This window comes from Panulirus ornatus, chromosome 51, assembly GCF_036320965.1.
Source record: "Panulirus ornatus isolate Po-2019 chromosome 51, ASM3632096v1, whole genome shotgun sequence".
Classification (NCBI taxonomy): Eukaryota; Metazoa; Arthropoda; class Malacostraca; order Decapoda; family Palinuridae; genus Panulirus; species Panulirus ornatus.
The window spans coordinates 8,285,767-8,310,493 of NC_092274.1; the positions used below are offsets into that span (position 1 = coordinate 8,285,767).

The following is a 24,727-nucleotide window of genomic DNA, read 5'->3' on the forward strand; positions in this document are numbered from 1 at the left end:
GATTTAGTCCAATTTTTTTATGAAAACTTGATTTCTTTGTTTTATATTCCTCCAAATATTTGTTTTGTATTGCTATCTATTTTGTAGACTAAGTTAAAAAAAGAATTTCTGAGAAACTGTTTTTATTCATTTATTTATATTTATTATACTTTGTCGCTGTCTCCCTCGTTAGCGAGGTAGTGCAAGGAAACAGACGAAAGAATGGCCCAACCCACCCACATACACATGTATGTACGTACACGTCCAAGAAGCTGGTATATGGCATATGGCATTATGAATGAATTAAATGACATTAACAACAATGAAGTTCTAAAACTCTTAAGGAAAAAATTATTAAATTGGAGTTGCATTAGGCTGTTTATATTGAGTGGAAAATGCAAATAAGTGAAACCAGTTCAGTGATTATTGTATAAAGCACAGAAAAGCTGTGATATATTAATTGGACCTGGAAGACAATGATGAGAGATATGTGCAGGGTAACATCCAAGTGGTTGGTTAAACCCATCAGATTATCCCCCTCATTATCTAGGCTGGAAAGTACATATGCATTAGAATGAGATAGATTAGTTGTTTTTTAACATCATTGATTGATAAAGGAAAACAGCCTTAGTAGTCGTATGTGGTTTCATTTACACCCACATTTTTTGGGGGGAAAAAGTAGATTTTGAAATAATTTTACCCCTAATCCTGTCAATAGAAAGGTTACAAGATTTAAGTTTGCTGTAAATACTTACATAGTATGTAGATACCAGCCTATCAGCATTGTAAATTGCTTATGTAATACTTCAGTACCAACCTATCAGCACTGTAAATTGCTTACATAGTATCTAAGTACCTACCTGTAGTACCGGTGACAAGATTTTGCTATGAGGCACGGCTGTGGCGTAGTGCTTACCACATTTTGTTCAATGCGGAGTGCTGTTTCTCTTCACTGTTGTGCACACTACAGTATCGTCATTCCTGGGTTCATTTAGCTTTGTTTATGGTCTAGTATGCTTGGCCCAAGCATGTTTTGTATTTTGGATAGGCTTTCCATGTTAGTGCTACGCTTTCATATAGCTTTGTGTAATAACGTTTTTGTTGAGATATTTTGGGCCAAGCACATTGTCCTTGATCTTCAAATTGTTGCAAAGCTAATATTATCATGTATCTTTCTCATCATCTTAGGCTGTAGGATTCAAGTTCTTTCTGCCTTTTTTGATAATTTTTGTGCTCCATTCCCTCTGCCCTGCTTGTAAGTCGTTGAAGTCTCTGTTGCTTATATACTTTTGTCAGTTACTGTTTTCTGTTTTCCACAGTGAAATTTCTCCTGTTGTACCATACTTTACTGGACTAGATTTGAAAGCACAGTGCTGTACCATCATGTTTTTATTGATTGCTTTTCCTCATATTTCCTGTTTACATATATTGCTATCACCTTGTTCAGTTTTACAACAGTCTGCTTGGAATATTTCATGATGCTTTAAGTTTGTTTCATTCTCAATTTTCTCATTAAGCTGTTTAATAAAATCCTTAAAACCAGTGGGCCAGCAAATATTGCCACAAATCAAACGGTTCCTAAATCTCTACCAGAAGTTGAATAAAGTCCCTAGAACCAGTGGGCCGGCAAAACTGCCACAAGACATATTGCAGTTTTTGATAAGCACTGTAATTCTGTTTTGATAATCGTTAAAATGAATAATATCGACATGAATTCTCAGTTGTTAATCTTTGTACATCATATCCATCATTATTATTTTAACTTTATGTTTTTTTATGACTGGTCTTCACTGAAGTTTGCTAGTTATGGAGACTCTGTTGCCATGGCCACCCCCTTGAGTGAGTTCCCAGAGGGAGTGGTTTCAGAGGATCAGTCTTCATTTGTTCTATTCTAGTTTGTATAGCTTCTCATATCTAATTTCTTTGGTTCCTTGCTATTGCCATTAGTATTTCTGCACGTATGAATATGTGTATATGTATATGTCTGTGTATGTATATGTATGTATACGTTGAAATGTATGTGTATTTATATGTGCATGTATGGGCATTTATGTACATATATGCGTATGTGGGTGGGTTGGGCTATTCCTCGTCTGTTTCCTTGCGCTACCTCGCTGACGCTGGAGATGGCGATTAAGTATAATGAATAAATAAATACATAGTTCTCTTTCGACTTTTCTGTGGATCTTGATCAATCTATCATATCTTTTGGTATTTTTTTTTTTATGTGCTCATTATTTTTCCACCATTGTTTTATCTTTGCTTCCACCTCTGTGTATTTGTATCATCTCTCCATGCCATGTTTTCATCAATATTACAGTTTGTTTAGTTCCAAGTGTCTTCAGAGTAGAGGGTTGTAACATGAATGTGAAGGCAGTGTTTCATTAAGTACAAATATTTTTGAGGTATATAATCTTGTGTAACTAATGGATGAGGGAAGGAATAATTGTAATGCTCTTTCATTTTCATTTTTATAGTAATACTGCATGCCTAAGAGATGGCTAGTGGTGATGTGCTGCAAGTGGTACGGCAAACCCTCGATGACCTGGGATACCGGGAGCCACTCCCTCCCGATTCCCTGTCACTCGTCCAGCATCTCTTGGAGGACTTTATTAGCAGCATCAAGGAACTCAAGGAGACAAAGACGAACCTTGCAAAAACACAAAAGGTAAGGGTCGTTAAGGTCTCTCAGTACTGGCTGGATGGGGAAAGCATGTTGAAGAGAGTTTGATCAGCTGTTGGCCTGAATTTATCATGCTTGTATTGCTATGTGTACATTCTTCAAAAGCATCCTGCAGAATGATTATTAAGATATATTTATGGGAATCCATTAGAGAGATATGATGAAGGCCTCTTACATGTGGATCATCATGTGTGAAGCAAAAGGTGAGTTTAGAAAAATCATTTTACATCCAGGATATGAATTTTGTTAGACCTGCCTCTGGGATACATCAATGAAGTCAGCTCAAGGGAAATTCGAGCTTATTAGTGATGTAAGGCTGTACAACTACACCGCTGAGTGGTCATTTCTCTCAGAACTGAGTCCTTGGATGAGGCTGGTGTGAAGGATACAACAGATATGATAAGGGTAATGAGGTAAGTGCGAGGTAGGCAGTAACATGGGTGTTGGTGGTGAGGGGAGGCTGCGACTCTGGTAGGGGTAACGAGGCAGGTGTAAACGAGGCAGCAACAAGGGTGTTGGTGTGAAGCAGCTGCTGCAGCATCAGTAGTCGCGTTGAGGTAGGTGTGCAGGAGAGATGGGGGAAGCAGTGATTGTGGTGAGGGAGAGAGTGAGGCAGGTGTGAAGGAGGGAGGGGGGAGCAGTCATGTTGATGAGGGAGAGAATGAAGCAGGTGTGATTGAGGGAAGGAAAAGGTCTAGTGTGAGTGAGGAAGGCAGATGGAAGCAGTAGTGGTAGAGAGGCAAGAGTGAGTGAGGGAGGAAATGGGGTAGGTGTGAGTGAGGGAGAGAGTAGGGCAGGTGTTAGTGAGGGAGGGAATGAGGCAGGTGAGAGTGAGGGAGGGAATGAGGCAGGTGAGAGTGAGGGAGGGAGGAGGCAGGTTAGAGTGAGGGAGGGAATGAGGCAGGTGTGAGTGAGGGAGGGAGGAGGAAGCAGTGAGTGGTAGGGTTGGTCGTCATTGATCAGTGGTGTTGTGGTGGCCGTGTGGTGCGGTAGTGTGCCTCTCCCTCTCTCCCTGGCTGGCTGGAGACCCACTCCTGACCACCTCCTGTAAGCAGTTACCCTCCTCCCGCCTTCCCCAGGCTGTTCCCAGGGCCTAAATTCCTCCCCACACCTCCCTGAAACATACCCCTTGGGGAGGGTATGTTTGCCTCCCCGTCACCCCCCGCCTACCACTAACGAATGTATCATTACTTGGGTCAGTAATGGCAATATTAACGGCCAGGGGTGAGTGCGATAGTGCCGTGGGCCAGGGGTGAAGTGCGTTGGTGCCCTGGACCTCGGGAGGGGTGAGTGCGTTAGTGCCCTGGGCTTGGGTGAGTGCGTCGAGGCTGTGAGATAGGGCCTCGTTTGAGTCATGTTGTGGCAGCGTGTGGGCGTGAGTAGCACCTGGTGTTTGCCTGACTCCGCTACGTAGATGCTGTTACTACTACTACTACTACTACTACTACTACTACTACAAATGCTACTACTACTACTACTTACATGCTATTACTTCTACCACTACTACAGATGCTATGACTTCTGCTACTATTACAGATGCTATTACTTCTACTGCTACTACTACTACTACTACTACTACTACTACTACTACTACTACTACTACTACTACTACTACTACTTTACTACTACTACAAATGCTATCACTACTGCTACTACTACTACTACTACTACAAATGCTATTACTTCTACTACTACTACGACTACTACTACTACAAATGCTATTACTTCTACTACTACTACGACTACTACTACTACAAATGCTATTACTTTTACTACTACTACTACTACTACTACTACTACTACTACTACTACTACTACTACTACTACTTTACTACTACTACTACCACCATCACGGTCAGTGTGAGAGGCGTCTTGTCCCCCTCCAGTAATTCCCGGACTTATGGTCGACCGTCCCCGCTATTATATCGTTAGGGGAGGGAGCCTTTGTTGAGACCAGAGTGTCAGCTGCATCGTCAGGTTGTGGCTGACGGCCTCCTCCTGATAGTGTCAGCAGGTGGTGTTTGACGACCTTCTGACTGTCAGCAGGTAGTGGAAGACGACCTCCTGACTGTCAGGAGGTAGTGGATGACGCCCTCCTGACTGTCAGCAGGTAGTGGATGACGCCCTCCTGACTGACTATCAGCAGGTAGTGGTTGATGACCTGACTGTCATCAGGTAGTGGCTGACGACCTCTTGACTGTCAGCAGGTAGTGGATGACGACCTCATGTGTCAGCAGGTAGTGGTCGTCCTGTCAGCAGGTAGTGGTTGGCGCCGTCCTGACTGTCAGCAGGTAGTGGCTGACGACCTCGTGACTATCAGCAGGTAGTGGCTGACGGCCCTCTGTCTGTCAGCAGGTCGTGGTTGACACTGACTGTCAGGAGGCAGAGTGGCTTCTGAGTCATGCTCATGGCTGACAGCGTCAGCAGGCAGTGACGTGACTGACGGCCCCGTTCCTGACGATCGAGCGTCAGCAGGCACGGGCGTCCGGTTCGCACTCCCTGCTGACGCTGTCAGCGGGCTGTAGACGACAACGACGTCTCTCTCTCTCTCTCTCTCTCTCTCTCTCTCTCTCTCTCTCTCTCTCTCTCTCTCTCTCCTGCTGGAGGGGCCGTGCTAGTGTGTATGGCCGCTGCTCATTGGCTGAGGCTGGATAGCTGCTGTTGGAATCATCAGTCATCATCCAATTAGATCGCATGTCTCTCGTCGCCATCACCACCTTAATTACCCACCAACCACAATTACCCTTGGCCATAGTTCTTATGTAAAGGGTCATAGCTTAGGGCTCTGTTTTCTATTTAAGGGTCTTAAACCAGGTTTAGGGTCACTGTAGGTCAGGTCAAGGGTCATTTTTTGAGATTAGGGACTCCGGTTTCCTGCCATTGACTTTTAGGGATCTGTTTCAGAGCCCTGTTTTAGGTTTTAAGTGTCAGTAGAGACTTTTAAGGATCAGGGTTCATTAAGGTTAGGATGCATTCCTTTAATAAAGGTTCATTTTAGGTGTCAAGGCTCACTGTATTGACTTTAAGGTTCAACCTCTGTGGTCGAGGTTCATTATAGTGCCTTTAGGGATCATGGTTCATTAAGACCAGGTCGCATTCCTTTAATAAAGGTTCATTTTAGGTGTCAAGGCTCACTGTATTGACTTTAAGGTTCAACCTCTGTGGTCGAGGTTCATTATAGTGGCTTTAGGGATCAGGGTTCATTAAGTTTGGGGCATAATCCCTTAAGAGAGATTCACTGTTTGCTTCAGGTGTCTCACCAGAGAGTTCGAGATCCAATAGTCGGGCTCATATTTCCTCTAGTCCCGGTCTTTTATTCCGAGTACCAGGGTTCGTATCTCCAGGTGAACGTGTCTTGGGGGTGGTTCATGACTGAACCTCAAGTCTAGGGTTCGCCTGGAGGCTCACAAGGCTTAAAACTCTTTTTTTTTGAGGGGGAGGGTTCGAATCATGGCTGGTTTTCCCTGGGTGAGGCTTTGTGAACCGTCCATTCTCCACCACCACAATGGCGCGGCATGTATGCTGTTATATATATATATATATATATATATATATATATATATATATATATATATATATATATATATATATATATGTATTGGAAAGGATCACAATTTTGTGCGTGATCAAGATATTCCTATGAGTCCACGGGGGAAATGAAACACGAAAAGTTCCCAAGTGCACTTTCGTGTAATAATCACATCATCCGGGGAGACACAAGAGAGAAATATATCAACTGACTGTTATATTTCTCTCTTGTGTCTCCCCTGATGATGTGATTATTACACGAAAGTGCACTTGGGAACTTTTCGTGTTTCATTTTCCCCCGTGGACTCATAGGAATATATATATATATATATATATATATATATATATATATATATATATATATATATATATATATATATATATATATATACACACACATATATATATAGTGGTGCGTGATGATGGGGGAGGAAGACGAGAGCTGGCGTGGTGCACGACACATGGTGTGCGCGGGGGGGGGTCACCAGGAGAGAAAGAGAGAGAGAGAGAGAGAGAGAGAGAGAGAGAGAGAGAGAGAGAGAGAGAGAGAGTCCGTCGCCATTGGCGCCTTCCACGGAAGGTGTTTTGTCAACAACGTATTGACCAGACGACATTAGAATTGCGTAACTTGTTATTGTTATGACACAGAATTGCGTAACTTGTTATTGTTATGACACAGAATTGCGTAACTTCTTGTTGTTATTGTTATGTAAACAACCCCCCCTCCTCCTCCTCCTCCTCCTCTTCCTCCTCCTCCTCTTCCTCCAAAGGCTGCGCTCCATTCAGTAGCAGGGACAGGACGCACTTTTCCGAAGCGAGGCTCTACTCTCTTTGTTTCGTCAGCAGTCGATGCCTCGCTAATAAATAAATAAATAAATAAGTAAATAAACAGCTTCACTCGTAGTTATCTGTGGTTGTCGCCCCACGCAGGTGGAATCCGGTAACACCTTACGATAGTGAGCGATGCGATGCACAGGTTTCAGGTCGGGGTATATCGCACGTCAATACGGTGTATGTTAGACATCGAATCAGATGGGTGTGCGAAACAGGCACGAACCAGGAGGGTGTGCGAAACAGGCACGAACCAGGAGGGTGTGCGAAACAGGCACGAACCAGGAGGGTGTGCGAAACAGGCACGAAACAGAAGGGTGTGTGATACAGGCACGAATCAGATGGGTGTGCGAAACAGGCACGAATCAAATGGGTGTGCGAAACAGGCACGAACCAGGAGGGTGTGTGAAACGCACGAACTGGGAGGGTGTGCGAAACAGGCACGAACCAGGAGGGTGTGTGAAACGCACGAACCAGGAGGGTGTTCGAAACAGGCACGAACCAGGAGGGTGTGCGATACAGGCACGAACCAGGAGGGTGTGCGAAACAGGCACGAAACAGAAGGGTGTGTGATACAGGCACGAATCAGATGGGTGTGCGAAACAGGCACGAATCAAATGGGTGTGCGAAACAGGCACGAACCAGGAGGGTGTGTGAAACGCACGAACTGGGAGGGTGTGCGAAACAGGCACGAACCAGGAGGGTGTGTGAAACGCACGAACCAGGAGGGTGTTCGAAACAGGCACGAACCAGGAGGGTGTGCGATACAGGCACGAATGAGAAGGGTGTGCGAAACAGGCACGAATCAGGAGAGTTTACGATATGACACACGAATCGGTCCGATGTACGATACTTTTGGTGCGAATTAGTACAATGCCTGATAACGGTAGGGACGAAGCAGTGCGTTTTACAGTACGTTAAGAGGGGATTCTGTACGATGCGCGGTACGTCTGACACGAATCAATACAGTGTGCAGTACGTCTGACACGAATCAATACAGTGTGCAGTACGTCTGGCACGAATCAATACAGTGTGCAGTACGTCTGACACGAATCAATACTGTGTGCAGTACGTCTGACACGAATCATTACTGTGTGCAGTACGTCAGACACGAATCAATACAGTGTACGATACGTCAGACACGAATCAGCACCGCGTCCGATACGGGAGACACGAATTAGTGGGGTATTCGCTACGCTAGACACGAATCAGTGCGGGTTTACGATACCCGTCGGTCTATTGACGCACACACAACGTACTCAGAGGGAGTCGTTTATTTAAACGACGATTATTGGGAATGGAATGAGGTCAGGGAGTTGTCCTTGTGGGGTATAGGATAGGGTACACTGCTCCCCCTCTCAGCTGGAGGACCCAGGCTCGAACCCCGGCAGCTGCCATCTTATATATTACAGGACGCTGGGGGGGGGGGGGGGGGGGGGGGGTCCAGGTCAAGGTCGCTCCGGGTCGTGGGCCCGGGTGAGGTACGAGCCTTGAACACGGGTCCACAACACGTCTCCTTGGGCCCGGCTGGGGCCCATCGTAACCCTTTACGGTCTCCTTGGGGCAAGACGTAACGCCCTGGGGCCCGTCGTAACCCTTTACGATCTCCTTGGGGCAAGACGTAACGCCTTGGGGCTCGCCGGCTGGGCCCCGTCGTAACCCTCTGGGTTGCGATTCGATACATAGGGTCGAACCGTCTCGCTTGTGAAGGCAGGGGGATTGGCGCCTTTATAAATAAGGCCGAACAGAACCATTGTAAGGTTAAATGTCCTGGGGCAAGGTTTGAATAAGGCCGAACAGAGCCATTGTAAGGTTAAATGTCCTGGGGCAGGGTTTAAATAAGGCCGAACAGAACCATTGTAAGGTTAAATGTCCTGGGGCAAGGTTAGGTTTATTTATTTGTGATGTATCCCGTCAGAACACACGTAGAACAAGTGTGGACGATACATTTGTACTAGGGAATCAATAAGGCTGATCCCTTTCCTCAACCGTGTTGGGTGTTTTGATGGCTTGAACCAGTTATTTAAGTAGTGCTTTTTTTTATTTAAGAATCTTCGCGCGATTCGTCTGTAGATCATTAGATCTGGATCAGGTATTTGATTTGAATTCCGGTCATATCTTTGCCTACAGTTTTATATAGGATGATTTTCCCTCCTAATTACATAGCCGAAGCCGTAGTAGAAATAACGGGTCCGAACGCACGCTTCTTTTCCTCTCTGTCTCTGTCTCGTAATTAATTTACGAATTTCTTCCCGCTTGTAAAAGAGCGTAAGTGGAGGCTCCCATGCGCGTCATTCCTCGCCGAGATGGTTCATTTTCGCGGGAAATGGCTGCCGCGTGGTAGAGGAATCCCACCCCACATTCATTGTGATGTACGAGGCACGCGTTGGCCCGCTCACCTGGCAGGAAAATGAGCCATTGTTCATGTGTGTGTGTGTCAGCCGAGCGTGACGTCATGGGGTCCACGAACGTAAACAAACGTAATCGATCCGTATTTACTTTAGGAATCTAGATCGTGAATCCGCTTCTTTTAGACTATTTATATATGAATTAGGGAGAATGAAGGCTGGGTTTGCATTAGATTAAAGCTGTTCACGGATTGCTTATGTTAAGCAATTTGCATTAGATTAAAGCTGTTCGCGGATAGCTTATGTTAAGCAAAAGGGAGGGAGGGTGTGATTGTGTTGTTTGACACCCCCAGCATTCATTACTCCATGAATTGGTGATTTGCGTGTCTAAATGACTCAACACAAGTAGATAAATGATTACACCTAACCTCGACTATTTAGTTGGGTTGTTATGAAGGACAGAGGACTGAATTGGAGCTCTTCCTTCTTGCAGTAATTACCTTCAGTATATACTTGATGATAATGGGTGTAGTATATGATTATTGCAAGATGAAGACGCCAAAAATGCTGGTTTAAAATGGTCGTGCAAGTGTTTGAAATTGTGGATTGTATTTCATTCCCTGAGCAAATTACAAGGTCTTGCTGCTGCGTGCCATGTGAGAATGATGAAACAATTTCTTCACATCTTACGGTAGTAAAGGCACACACACACACACACACACACACAACGAGCGCGCGCACACACACACACACACACACACACACACACACACACACACATACGTACATACAGCGTGCACAAACACACACACACACACACACACACACACACACAACGTACACACACAGACACACACACACACACACACACACACAACGTACACACACACACACACACACGTACCCACAACGTACACACACACACACACACACACACACACAACGTACACACACACACACACACACACACACACACACACACACACACACACTTTTAAGTTTTTGGAACATCGGTGAGGAAGATAGTGAATAGTTCTTCGAGAGCTCTAGGGATAGAATAACCTAATGACAGTAACATAAGCTTTAGCATGAAATTTATTAGAAGTAGAAAGAATTTCTTTTATAGTATAAGATTTGATGATGAATGGAATAAACTGAGTTATGAGGCTATGAATGTAGACGGCTTACGGGAATTTAAACTGTTGTAATAGATAATGTTCAAAAGATGAGGCCCACGAGTGTTGTAGAACTCCCTCCATATACATCACAAAGACTTGATTATACTCTCTCTCTCTCTCTCTCTCTCTCTCTCTCTCTCTCTCTCTCTCTCTCTCTCTCTCTCTCTCCTTTCCCACTCCAGTCATCACAGCCCCTCTCTCCTCAGTGTTTTGGATTCCACGTTGGAGTTGACTTGCATCTCTCATTCTTTACCCTTTCGTCATCTCCTGTATTAGCCAGTGTGTATCTCATTATCTCATGAAGACTTGGTGGATTGAGTAAAATTCTTATGAGAGTTTATGAATGATTGTATCACATACCCACACTTCTGGAATACTTCCTAGGATAATGCAAAGAGCTTTTGTATTTAAAATCATTTTTTTTTTTTTGGGGGGGGGAGAGCTTATGTAATGATATATTTGCCATGGAGGTTTATGTAAGGGAAGTTCAATTTACCCTGGCTCAGCCCATCGACGGCACACTGACCCCAGTATACCACATCCTTCCAGTTCATTATTCCGTGGTCGACTTTTACCCTCCTGCATTGTCATGCCCTGATCGCTTCCTTCCAATTTCCAATTTAGTCACTTCTGACACATATATCCTCTCTGTCAATCTTTCCTCACTCGTTCTCTCCACATGACCAAACCATTTCAACACACCCTCCTCTGCTCTCTCAACTACACTTTTTATTTCTACTAATCTCTCTTACCCCTTCATTAGGTATTTGATCAAACCACCTTACATCTCGCATTGTCCTCAAGCATATAATTTCCAGCACCTCAACCCTCCTTTGCACAACCCTATGATATTGTTGGAACTACTTTTCCTTTCGACGCCCATTTTTTGCCCACTGAGATAACGTTTTCTCTTTCCACACATTCTTTATCTCTTCCAGAACCCTCGCCCCTTCCCCCACCCTATGACTCACTTCCGCTTCCATGGTTCCCTTCTCAAGTCCACTCCCAGATATCTAAGACACTTCATTTCCTCCAGTTTTTCTCTGTTCAAAGTTACATCCCAACTACCTTGTCCCTCAACCCTGCTGAACCTGATAATGTTTTTATTAACATTTATCCTCAACTTTCTCCTTTCTCACATTCTTCCAAATTCAGTCACTATCTTCTGCAGTTTCTCACTTGAATCAATCACCAGTACTGTGTCATCGGCAAACAATAATGACTCTCTTCCCAGGCCCTCTCATCCTCAACAGAATGCAAACTCACCTGTCTCCAAGACTCTTGCATTTACCTCCCTCACCACCCCATCCATAAACAAATTAAACAACCACGGTGACATCACACACCCTTACCATAGACCGACCTTCACTTGGAACCATCTCTCTCTCTTCTTCCCACTCATGCACATGCCTTACACACTTGATAAAAACTTCTCACTGCTTGTAATTGTTAAAATCCAACAGCAAATATTCTTAAGAGCCTCCACAAAGCATAACTGGAGATGGAAGGATGGACTTTAAAAGATTTTGAGCAGTCAATGCCTGAATTTGCAGGATGGAATGAATTGGAATGATGTGGTATACTGAGGCCAACGTGCTGTCAATGGACTGAACCAGGGCATATGTGAAGTGTCCCGGTTAAACCATTCAAGGGCCTGTAGGGCATGGTAGTTGATAGGGAGCTGTGATTTCAGTGCATTACACATGACATCTAGAGATTGGACACGAGCAGATGCAGCCTTTTTTCATTTGTTCTTGGCACTACCTTGCTAATGCAGAAACAGCAATCAAGTATGAAAAAATATAGCTTTTAAAAAGGATTAGATTTTACTTATTTAGAAAGGTATGAGATTGTAAAGAGTTCCATGATCAGTATCTCCAAAAAGGTATAATTTTTAGTTTACAAATCAGGAAATGATGATTTAAATCACCAACTCATAATATAAAAAAATCTTCGTAGAATCCTCTAATGAGGTGTTGGAATTGGTTTCTACCCTACTCTTGAATAGGACGAATTATATCATTGAATATTGTGTTTGATGTTCCTACCCAAAAATGAAACTCCTACAGAAGTCTAAGACATTGGATATGTATCTGTCCTGTACTGAAACTGCATTACCAGAGGAGTAACATAGTGGCAAATGCTGTCATTACCAGAGAAGCAACATAGTGATAAATGCTGCCATTACCAGAGAAGTAACATAGTGGTGGCTGCTGCCATTACAAGAGGCAGAATATACTGGTGGATATTGCCATTACCATAGGAGTAACGCACTAGCAGGAGCTGCCTTTATCGTTTACGATGTTTTTAGCATAACTCTTTATTGAAGATTTATTCTTAATTTAATACTGTGGTCTTGTTACAGAGATGTGATGACGCATGTGCGAGTGTGGCGCCCTACCAGGAGGAGAACGGTCGCCTCCTGACCCAACTGAATGCCCTGCACATGGCCAACATTACGCTCAGGGAACACAACGAGAAGCACAGCAAAGGTGTCATGTTTTTCTTGTGGTTACTGTTGCAGATGTTTGGTTGTTACAAATTGTTTCCTGTTTATTGATGCTAAAGTTCTCTGGTGGCTTTCATCATGATTGTTTATTAGAATCCATAAGCTAACATGAGATGAGGATAATGTGAGATGATAGCACCTACAAACCTGGGTTGAATAGAACAGAAGTTAGCATTTTTATGTTGAAGCTAGTGGTCTTTGAGCTGAATCAGATGAGCTAAGTTGAATCGTAAACCTTTAATGGTGCATGTTGATGCTGCATTTATTCTTTCCAATATTTATTTTAAACTTCCTCCAAGTAAAGAACTGGTCTGCTCACCTTTTTTTTTTCTTCCATTGTCATAAAATAGATTGAAGTTTTGGCTGAATGACTGATTTTGGGAGTTCACGTGGAAAACGATTAGGGCTAGGGGCAAAGTACCCTTTAGGCTGCATAAACTTGAACCTAAGGCCCAGGTACAGCAAGGGGGTCTCTGTATACTCTATGGGGAAAAAGAATCTAAGTAAGTCCTGGACAGTAGGATGGATTCATTTGTGTATCGTGTAGAAACAGTTTTAGATGTGCCATTGGCTTGGGAATGATGGCATGGACCTCATTGATTTGATAGATAGATTTGCAGCAAAGAAGTTTTGTAAATCATCTTTCTAGTTGTATTGTATATGCACGTCCATTGAATATGTTTCATGTGATTTGACAGACAGATTTGCAAGAAATTACAGGACATTTTTTTTCGTTGCATTTACATGCATATTCATTTGGTATATTTTCTAGGAAATAAATTATCTATTGCATATTGTTTTCAACATGTTTTCACTTCTTGATTTACAATGTTTGGGCCCCACAAAAGCTTCAGCTTAAGGCTTTTAGTTCCTTAATCTACAACTGATTAGGCTATGATGAAAATGTTCTAGAACTATTTATTGAATCTGTATCAAGTGCATATCTTCTGTGATTTATTGCAATGGGGAAGAATGTCTTAATCATAATGCTAGAACGATTCTTCTTGGTAAAGTATTGCCTCTTGAAGATAAGGATAACAAATAGTTTAAAGCTTTGAATTGATTAACACTGCACTATTTTATATAATAGTACAACAGAAAATGTTTACTAGTTTTGTGTTAGTTCTTATGAGAAATTATGCTGCTCTATGTTTTCTGTTATCTCAGATATGATTTGTCTCTAAGAAATGTAGACAGAATACAAATATTCTGCTTGTATATCCTGTACTTCGTTTTATCAGTCTTCATAATTGATTTTGAGTATAGGTGCATGAGATGAAGACATTTTTGAAATTTTTTATTCTTGCAGCCTGAGCATTACTATATTATGCATAGCATTTGCAAACAAATGTTTTGTCAGAAATATTGTTGTGTATTCTAAGATGATAAAGTTTACACGAATACATACTGATTGCAGAACTCCAGAATGCAGTGCAAAAGTTAGAGGAGGAGAACAGAAACCTGCGGTTTCTTGCCGGGGAGTACCAGCGGCAAATACAGCAATTGGATGCTGAGTCCAGACAAAAGAACGACAGGATTATTCAGCTGCAGGAAAAGAACCTTCGGGCTGTTGTTACTACTCCTGGTGAGGAGCTTTAGTGTTGAAATGTGTTGACAAAAAATTAGGTTGATTATTATCAAAATGAGAAATACAAATTTTCAATAGGAAGCATTCACTCTTTAGAGCTTTCTACCTTCAGTCATGGTAACACATCAATAGAGGTAGTTTTATTTTGTTCACATTTCATAGAGTTATCTTGTATATTGCTTGCAAAAGACAGTTTTATGATACAGAAACAAAAATGAAAATAAGAATTTCGAAAATCCTCAGTGCTCAAATCCGGTATGACATCAGTGTTTGTAGGTGCCTTGTGTCTTGACACATTAAGTATGCATTATTAGTTGCTGTCATGGAGATGTACTATGCATATATATATATATATATATATATATATATATATATATATATATATATATATATATATATATATATATATATACTGTGCAAAGATGGAGGCAGAAAGTTGGTTGAAGAGAGAGTCTAGAAGAAGCTGGATCAGAGAGAGAATGATAATGAATGTAGTGTAAGTTCAAGATATGAAATTCTAGGCAGAAGAGAAGAGAAAAGAAACATTTGTATACATGAGTTAAAAGAAAACAAAGGATTGTGAGTGACAAGTGAATGAAAATTTAAAGAAGAATAGGAAAGTGTGTGGAGGGAGATAGATGAATTAGAGAGAATTGTATCTAAAGAGGAGGTAGATTAAAGAAGAGAGAAGTGTATATAAAAATCAAGAGTAGTCTGGTAGAATGGTAGTGATGAAGGATGAAATTTGAAAGAGATGGAGAAAGTATTTTATACAGTTGGCTGGAAATGGTAGTGAAAGAGTACTACAAGATTAGAGGCTGTTCTAGAGAAGGATTTATACTAGAGAGGAAGACATAGTAAAGAAGGTAAAAATAATAACAAAGCACTAAACAAAAATGAAAGTTGAGGGATTAAAGGGAGTAGTGAATGAAGTGTACACGTGAAACTGGTGTTGTGTGTATCGGGAAAGTGTGTGTAGGAATCATGGAAAAGAGGCCAGTTGCCTGATGACCAGACAAAGGAAAGGAAGGAAGAGTAAGATTAATTGTAAGAATTACAGAAAAGTAAGCTTTTTCAATATAGTTGGAAAGGCAGAGGTGTTAGAGGACTTACAGGACTAAATGCAATGGAAGTGTATCTTGTCTAGAAATGGTGTGGATGGAGATGTTGGTCTGACTTGGGAAATTAGTTTTTTGGGAGGACATAGTTTTTCTTCAACACTTGTGAGTTTATTTTCAGTGCTTTATTGTTAGCTGTAGTAACCATAATATCAGATATTTTTGGATGAGACATCTGAATAGATGCTCAGTATCTTTAGGGTTGAAGATGTGTGATTGAATAGAAGAATCCTGTCATCCAATGCCCTATATTTGATTATTAGAGTCTTATGGTTTTTTTTTTTTTTTTTGCAAGATACTGTAGAGATGGCACTGAAGTTAAGCAAATTTTTATTTTTATGTTAGGTGGACGTAGAAAGCCAATACCTTTCCAGCGTCAGCGATTAGAAATCACTTCTCATCTTCCAGAGAATAACATGTCTTCCAGTAACAAATGTTCAAAGTAAGTCTCTGATGATATATACTAAGAGGAACTAACCCTCTCTTCTGTCTTCTCTTTCCTTCTTATTCATGTGTTCTGTTAGAAATACTAAATGCGTGTATACCTCCTTGATTTGTCTTGAATATTCCTGTAACATCTGGACTGACTTCCTCGGTACAGTCTTTAAATTCCAGATCTCTTTCACTTATTGCTAATGTATGTGTTGGTATGTCCTACTTTCATTTCATCTCACTTTATGATTAGTCTTTCTGACTTTGTGTTGTTGTGAGTTTTGTTCCCTGGTTTCTCCTTGATCCCTCATTTTTTTGTGTGTTAGCTGTTTTCATTTTTCTTTTCTGACTCTTCCCTTACTTAATTTTTAAAAGATCCTAACAGCATGTCATCCCCTGTATACCACATTACACTGTTTTTCTCTGTCCCATGCATGCTGCATACTATAATGAATGTTCAAGCCCCAGTCACTTAAAGTATTTTTCATTCCATCCTTTCACTTCCTCCTCAGTGACCCCCTTCTCCTTGTTCACTCATCCTTGCAGACTTTCTTAGTCAGCCTCTACTCAGTGTCTCTTCTCCTTGTTCATTCCTCTGACTATATGCAGACTCTCTTAGTCAGCCTCCCCTCCTTTTCATATGTCCAAAACCTTATAGCACACTCTCTTCAAGCTTTCTCATACATATTTTTCTTGCTACCACACCTGTATTTTACCTTATCATTTCTCGTTCACTCAGCCCTTCAAACCTCACACACTGTCCTCAAATAAATCATTTTCCACATCCATCCTCTTCCACAGTATTTGATCTAGGGCCCATACTTCACATGCAGGCAGCACTGTCAGGACTTCAGTACAGTCTGACATACCTACCTTTTCCGTGAGACAGCGACTTGTCCTTTCTCACACTCCTCAGTCCCCTTAGGGCTTTAGTCCCCTCACCCACCTTATGGCTTACTTTAGCTCCTGTGGTCCAGTCTGCTGCCATATCCAGTCCCTGGTATCTAAAACTTTCCACTTTCTCCAAGATCTCTCCAGTCAACCTCACACACCAGCCAACCTGTCTCTCCACTTCTGAAGTTAAAAACCTTACTTTTATTCACATTAACTCCTGGCTCTTCTTTTTACACACTCTACCGATCTCAGAAACCTGCTGCTTCAGATTTTCACCTGAATCTACCACTAGAACTGTGTCATTAGTAAACATTTACCAGTTGACTCACCTCCCAACATCCCTTACCCCTAACGAGCTGCAGATCTACCCCTCTCTCTAAGACCTTTGCATTGTCCTTTTGTACCACCCCATCTATAAACAGATTAAACAGCTTTGATGTCATCACACACCGCTTCCACACATCCTCCTTCACTTGAAACCATGCACCCTCCTCTCATCGTACTTACACACACACACACACACACAGAGCATACTCTCTTGATTAAAAACTACTTTTTTAGCTTTCCTCCCACACCATACATTCATTACAACTTTTACAAAGGCTCTCATAATTCTTATCCTTTTCTTCTTTATTCATTATTTAGTCTATCAGGTGTAATTGTAAATGTAAGTTGTGTTGAATACTTGGCTAGTTATTAAGTTACCAAATGATAGCTTACATTGATTGGTGGTCTCATGTCAAGCTTGTGATGTGTAGAGAAGATTCTGCTTGATCTGTTTTGTTGCTTCATCAGAAAAGGTGTGCCGAGTACAGGAATATACAGATTGTTTTATACTGTCCCATAGGTGTGGGTGTGCTGGTGCAGGTCAGAGCCAACCCAACAACAACAATGATGCTTACTTGGCTGACTTGCTGAGGATGACAGACCAGAAGTTGTTGGACCTGCAGCAGGAGGTGGAGCGTAGCCAGCGTTATGCCAAGGAGAATGAAAATCATTGTTCAACCCTAAAGCAGCAGGTTTGTTAAGTTCAGAAATTTACAGTGCATGTTTTGTGATTTAGGAAATGGTCAGCATTAGTAATTTAAGTTAAGTATGACTTTCTTAGAATAAAGATGTGTACATGTGTACTTGGAATTAATTGGGTTTGAAGTGGGAGGAGATTCTGGCTCTCCATTCGTATTCCATTCATGATACCTAGAATAAAGATGTGTACACGTGTACTTGAAATTAACTGGGTTTGAAGTGGAAGATTCTGGCTCTCCATTCGTATTCCATTCATGATACCTTTCTATCTATCTTTCTACATCTATCTATCTATCAGTGTATCTCTCTGATGCCCATTCTCTCTGGGAACTCCCTGAAGCAGGTGGTCACAGTTAAAGTCCCCATAACTGGTGGAATCCAGTGCCGCTATTTAGCCGCTAGTACTTCATCCTAAATAGGCCAATGGCAGAGGGCAGCTCTAGTGCAGTGTCTACTGCTCTCTTTTGGAATTTTTCTCAGTTAACAGAGGTACAGATAGATTGGGCATTAGAGGTATAGATAGTTAGATAGAGATAGATAGTGTCTACTGCTCTCTTTTGGAATATTTCTAAGTTAACAGAGATACAGATAGATAGGGCATTAGAGATATAGATAGATTGACAGATAGAGATAGATGACAGAGTTTTGCTTGTAGTATTACTTATTTTACCTATGGCACTGCTAGTGTGGAGAGAGAGACAGAGAGAGATCATGAGGAAGGGATTCTTCTACTTAAACTTAGTAATACCATCTCATTTATTTGTGCTGTGTTGCTCATTCTTCTGTTTTATATCCATGGCCCACTCCCATTTATCAGAAAAACTTGAATTGTATCAAATTCTCCAGCTGATGATGGATATCATTTCATTCATAATTTGACAAGTGCAGCATCCTGATAATGTAGGCTACTGCACACTCATTCACATCCCCACTCAGTGTGAGTGAGTAGGGAGAAGCCTTCCAAAACTGGCTTTCCATCCTTAACCTAACCAAGATAAAATATTAAAACCATTTTTCAATGATGCATATTGTGTCATTACCCAGTGAGGGGATGGATTTTTCTCGACACCAATTGATTGACTGGCCAGCAAGGGAATGAGATTTTCACCGCAGGCTGACTTAGCCTCAATCCCTGGCGGACCTAGGTGCTCTTATTTTTTCATCATAAGTCACCTCATGATATCAACATGAGTATCATTTAGTACCTCCATGTAACTCAGCGTATACATTTTTTTTCAGATGCATGAAACTTTGAACACCATGTAATCATACACCACCGATTCATGTTTTTAATTTTTTATTTTTATTATTTAACAGTTAATTGTCACTTTAACTTTCCTGCTTTAATGCACTTTTAAGATTTCATACAGTGATCTGTAATTTTTTTCTAACATTAGATTATTGTTGTCGTGTTTGTCTTCAAGCTATGTATGTTGTCTTTATAGATCTAAAGATTTTTCATGAATTGCTTTTCATTGCAGTGAGAAAAAACTGCATATTTGTGTTTGTCTGACAATTCTACTTGGTTATCTTTTTTGGAATCTTAGATTCCTTAAAGATTGCAAACTCCCATATATCCAGTGTTACGGAATATAATTTATCAACCTTTTGTGCAGGCATCAAACAAAAGTGGAGTACACAGAAGTAGAGTACAATGTAGCATTATCCATTTCTTCAAAATTAATTTTCATTATGGACATGACTTTGCTATATCTTCTTGTGTGACCAAATCTTTATTTCAGTCCCATTTTGAGAATCAAACCCTTTGCCCCTATTGTCATTAGATATTTCAAACACAGGTCAGCACACTGCAAATTCTTTAGGCACAGAAAGAAATCTTTATACCTTAGACATGATATTCTTTGATAACATTAAGTAGTTTTGATCAAATTAAGTAGTTTTGATCTCCTCCTCAGATTGCCAATCGGGAAGCAGAGATTGGTAGGCTTCAGGGACTGTTGGAGGGGGGACGGTCTGTAGCTGCAGTGATGGAAGACAATCGGTTGCATGCAGCACACGCACACCTTCACCAACTACAGTTGCACAATGACATGCTTACCAAAACCAATATCCAACTTGAGAGTAAACTTAAGAGTAAGTTTCTGAAGTAATTTTGTTATGATGTTTAAAAAGACATTTTTTGAAGCTTAATTGGGAGAAATTCTCAAGAGCACTGCACTAGAGTTACCCTATGCTAGCAGCCTGTTAAGAGTAAGGCACTAAAGGCTAAGTAGCAGCATCATAGTTCAGTATTTATGGAGACTTTTGATATGGCCACCCCATTAAGGGAGCTACCAAAGGGAACAAGTGTCAGATATTTAGATTGATTGATAGTTTTCAAGAACATGGTTTTTCTACCACCAAAGAAATAAATTTTTGGTAAAATGACATGTTCTAATTGGTGATATCACTTCTGTTTTTGTAGACATTCTTGGGGACACTCATGAAGCAATGAACCGAGCAGTTGAATTGGCAGATGTGAACACAGACCTAACAAAAGAACTTCATGATGTAGAAAACACCAATCGACTGTTGGAGGAAGATGTTATCAACACTGCAGAAACTCTCACACAAAGATTGGAACGATCAAGAGTAAGGTCATGATGCTTTACGTTCAAAATGCAGTTTTTTATAATTTTAGCTGAAGTGATAGAGACAAGATAATTTTAGCATGGATTACTGGAAAAATTTCCTGAAAAATTTACGTTAGGTTATATGCATTAGCAAATAAAGCAACAACTATTTCTGCACCAATGCCATCCACCCAGAGCAGGTTGGATGCTAGTGGGCCTAGCTTTCATGCTTCATTGCTAGCATATACGTTGCATGCTGATCCATGTTTGGGGATGGTACCTTGAATGGTACATTTGCTTTTCGTGGCCATAACTAACCAACCCACTAGCAACAGAGTGCAGAAGTCATTCTTTTTATTAAAAAAGAGATTATAGCCTTTCTGTTGAATTATTTTGCCTCAGGACTCTCATGACTTGATTAGTTTCCTTCATAACCCCATATTTAGGTAAAATTTTTTTTTTTTATATTCATCAGACGAAACTTGCTGGCTGTGAATCAGATTTGGCAGAGCAGCATCGCTTATATCACATGATGCGTGATGAACGGGACAGGCTGTATAAAGAACTGGTCCATGTCCGTCATGATTACTCGAAATTAACTCATGACCACACACGGCTGGTAACAGAGCGGGTCCCAATGATGGATGAAAACAAGCGGATGGAAGATCTCTTACGAAAAGGGCAAGAGGAGAAGAAAACATTGGTGGATAAGATCAATCACTTAACAGTCTCATGTGAGTTCTTAAAGTTGTTAGGAAGCGTAATTTGTTTTGGCTAAGCTGATACCATAAAAGTAGTAAGAATCATCAAGGACTAATTTCAGGAACTTGATATATTGCTGAATACTTAACTGATAGACATGATGACATGATCAGTTCACAATCACTGATAGTTTTACTTTGCTTGACATAATTTTTTTTCTACTTCATTTTATATCTGAGGGTAAAAAAATCTTTCTTCGATATAGTACAAGAAGCAGAAACAGATAAACTTCGTTTGTCCGTGGATGGGGATGCATTGCGTACAGCTATTAGTGAGCTGAAAGCACAAAAAGATGCTCTAAACAGAAGTATTAGTGAATTAAAGGAGGAAAAAAGCACTGCTGAACAAGGAAAAGCCTTCTACCTATCAGAGACAGAGAAATTGATCGGACAGAACAAGGAGCTGGAACAAGAGCGAGACTTCTATAAGAAGGAGATGATAAAAGTTCAGGGAGAGAAGGCTGAAATGGAGCAAGAACGGGACTACTACAAGGAGGAGATGTTTAAAGTTCAGGGCCAGAAAGCTAACATGGAGCAAGAGAGAGACTTCTACAAGGACCAGAGTGGCGAGGTATTTTGTTTCCCTTTAGTTTTTCAGTTTCGAGCCTTTTTTGCTTGCCATCCTGTACTGTGTGTTCCTTGTCCTAAAGATTTAAATGTAGCTTATGTTGGACCTTTTACAATTTAGTACTTTTCCAAAGATATCTTCAAGATGCATCCCATGGGCATATCGTCTTTCACTATCTTGTCTCCATTATATACATTAAAACAATTAAGAAAAAGACTTAGAAAACCCCCCACTAGTGATGCTGTCACAATCAAAGGGTTGAATACTGTTGTAAAGACATAGTTACCACCAATTTTCCATTTTTTCCTAAATGGGCTTGATTTAGGAAAAGATGGAAAGGGGATTTACATAAAACACCAAAGATCACTGAAATAAGTGGAAAACTAATTTAAGGTAAATATGATTTTTTCCTAATTACAATGAATGGAATGTATGATTAAGATGATGATCATAACTTAATTTGCAGCTGACACGGGAGAAACAGTTGGTAGAACAGGCCAGGTCATACATGGGTGATGATTTGGCAAAACTACAAGCCCAACTCAAACAAATGCAACAGGAAAGAAATTACTTCAGTGAACAGTTCAATCAGGTAGATAATATAATTTTTTTTAGCAAGTGCTTCTCATTTTTATAACTTATGACATTTCATTTCTTCATACCACTCTTTATATTTGACTCTTCCGTAACTTTTATAAGATGAAGACATGTATTGTCCTTTTCCAAACATTTGATTCCTATTTATATGTACCCATCCAATAAACACATGATTTAACCATCTTTCTTTATTGCATTTACTGGTTATAAAAGTGAAGTGATGCCTTCAGAGGCACCTTGTGCCATTTACATTTACACTCAAATCTTGGTACTGCATTGCTTAGAGCATGGAGCATGTGGCTTGTTGGAACTAAGTTAGCCAGACTCACGTACAGCAATGTGGCTGCAGTAAAATTTTCCACTGATTATCTTGTGCTACCCATATAAAGTTTTGACTCCATTCTGACTTCTTTGACAGATTGTGAACTGTTCATGACACTTGAGTTACTGATAGTTGGTCTTTGAGGGTATTGGAAGGAAGGGTGATTTTTTTTTCTTTTATCATGATTGATGGACAAGGGTTTTGGAGTGTGTAATTCCTGTTGTTTACTTTTGTAGAAAATACCTCTTCTCTGTCCTGTGCAGTTTGGACAGAAGTGGAAAACAGTTAATCATCACCCCTTTCCATGGACGGTCAGATGGAAGTCTTTCAATCTTCAAGACCTATTTTCTATGCATCTTCTTTTACTTTCAAATGCATATGAAGGTGTCTTTTTAAGCGCACCATCAAATTCCAGTATGCCTGCTCATCAGCTGAAATCCGTATTTTTCAGACTCAAGGAGAGAAGAGACAGGCAGAGAGGGAACGTGAATACTATAGTGAGCAGGTGATACAGTTGCTTGACATCCTCAAGAGCAAACCATCATCAACACCCTCTACACCCATGCAGATTGGTAGACCACGACCAAAGCCTATTTCTCCTGTTAGTAAAGCTAATTTAGTAGAAACGTAGTGGTTTATGATAATTATAAGGGAATGAACATGGAGGATCATTTAATGTTGTGGCTTTGATAATTCTTGTTGGGACCACATCAATAGAGTTGTGGCTGTCCTGCTGTAGTCAGATATGCTGTATTCGTTCATCAATAAGTGTGTTTGTCCCTTCATTCATTTGTATGTTCATCCATCCACCTATCCATTGTTTAGTACCAGTCATATCAATTCTGTAACTGTGTGACCATTTTGTGTATGGTAAAGTTTGTGCTTCATAGATGTTTTTACAGTTTTTGATTATGATGTAGGTGACATATAAATGAAAGTTTCTTCAGAGTCTTTAAGATTCTCTGTGGATATTCAAATGCATTTTGGCCTTTAAATGTCATTGCAGTATTTTTTAGAAATAGAAACACAGTAAAATGCTATAATCCTGCAGTGTATTTTTTGTTTTTTGTTTTTCCTAGAAAACATTAGGAGGTCAAGAGGAAGGTGCAGGGTTTGAAATAGAAGACAAATAAAAGTTGGTGTGAGCAAGTATCAGGAAACTTTAGGGAGAATAAAATGTTTTGGTAGGAGGGAAATGGTTTGCAAAAAACAGGAGAGCTTATGTGAGGATCAATGTAGGGGCAAATGGGGAAGTGGTAAGTGGTAATGGTAAAGTAAAGAGAGATTGGGTGATTGTTCTGAAGGACTGCTGAATGTGTTTGATGATAGGGTGGTAGATGTCGGGTATTTAGTTCGGCATGGTATGTGAAGCGAGGGTTAAAGAGTGGTTTGGAAAAGAGAAAAGAGGTGTTGAAATGTGTTGAGGCAGCTAGAGTAGTTGGTATTGCAGTTGAATATATTAAGAAAAGGGATAACAGTGTCATTGATTGGTTAGTTAGGATTTTCAAATTATGTATTGATCATGGTGAGGTGGCTGAGGATTTGCAGAATGCATGTATAGTGCCATAGTATGAAGGCGAGGGGGATAAAGGTGAGTGTTCAAACTACTGAGGTAAGCTTGTTGAGTGTATCAGGTAAGCTGTATGGGAGAGTAGTGATTAAGAGAATGAAAGCTTGTACAGAGCATCTGATTGGAGAGGAACAGTGTGGTTTCAGAAGGGGTAGAAGATATGTGGATTAGATGTTTGCTTTAAAGAATGTGTGAGAAATACTTAGAGAAACAGAAGGATTT

General features: G+C 40.8%; 1 protein-coding gene across 1 annotated transcript in view; it reads left to right on the forward strand.

The window, feature by feature from the left end:
* Nucleotides 1-2,102: 2,102 nt before the first annotated feature.
* LOC139764917 (uncharacterized) overlaps nucleotides 2,103-24,727 on the forward strand; it is a 91,824-nt gene continuing 69,199 nt past the window's right edge. The window contains exons 1-11 of the mRNA XM_071691996.1: nucleotides 2,103-2,647; nucleotides 12,913-13,039; nucleotides 14,474-14,641; nucleotides 16,108-16,204; nucleotides 17,936-18,107; nucleotides 20,031-20,208; nucleotides 20,540-20,706; nucleotides 21,163-21,421; nucleotides 21,655-22,019; nucleotides 22,483-22,608; nucleotides 23,387-23,536. Coding sequence (XP_071548097.1) covers nucleotides 2,477-2,647; nucleotides 12,913-13,039; nucleotides 14,474-14,641; nucleotides 16,108-16,204; nucleotides 17,936-18,107; nucleotides 20,031-20,208; nucleotides 20,540-20,706; nucleotides 21,163-21,421; nucleotides 21,655-22,019; nucleotides 22,483-22,608; nucleotides 23,387-23,536 — 1,980 coding nt within the window. The 5' untranslated portion in view covers nucleotides 2,103-2,476. The remainder of the gene's footprint in view (nucleotides 2,648-12,912; nucleotides 13,040-14,473; nucleotides 14,642-16,107; nucleotides 16,205-17,935; nucleotides 18,108-20,030; nucleotides 20,209-20,539; nucleotides 20,707-21,162; nucleotides 21,422-21,654; nucleotides 22,020-22,482; nucleotides 22,609-23,386; nucleotides 23,537-24,727) is intronic.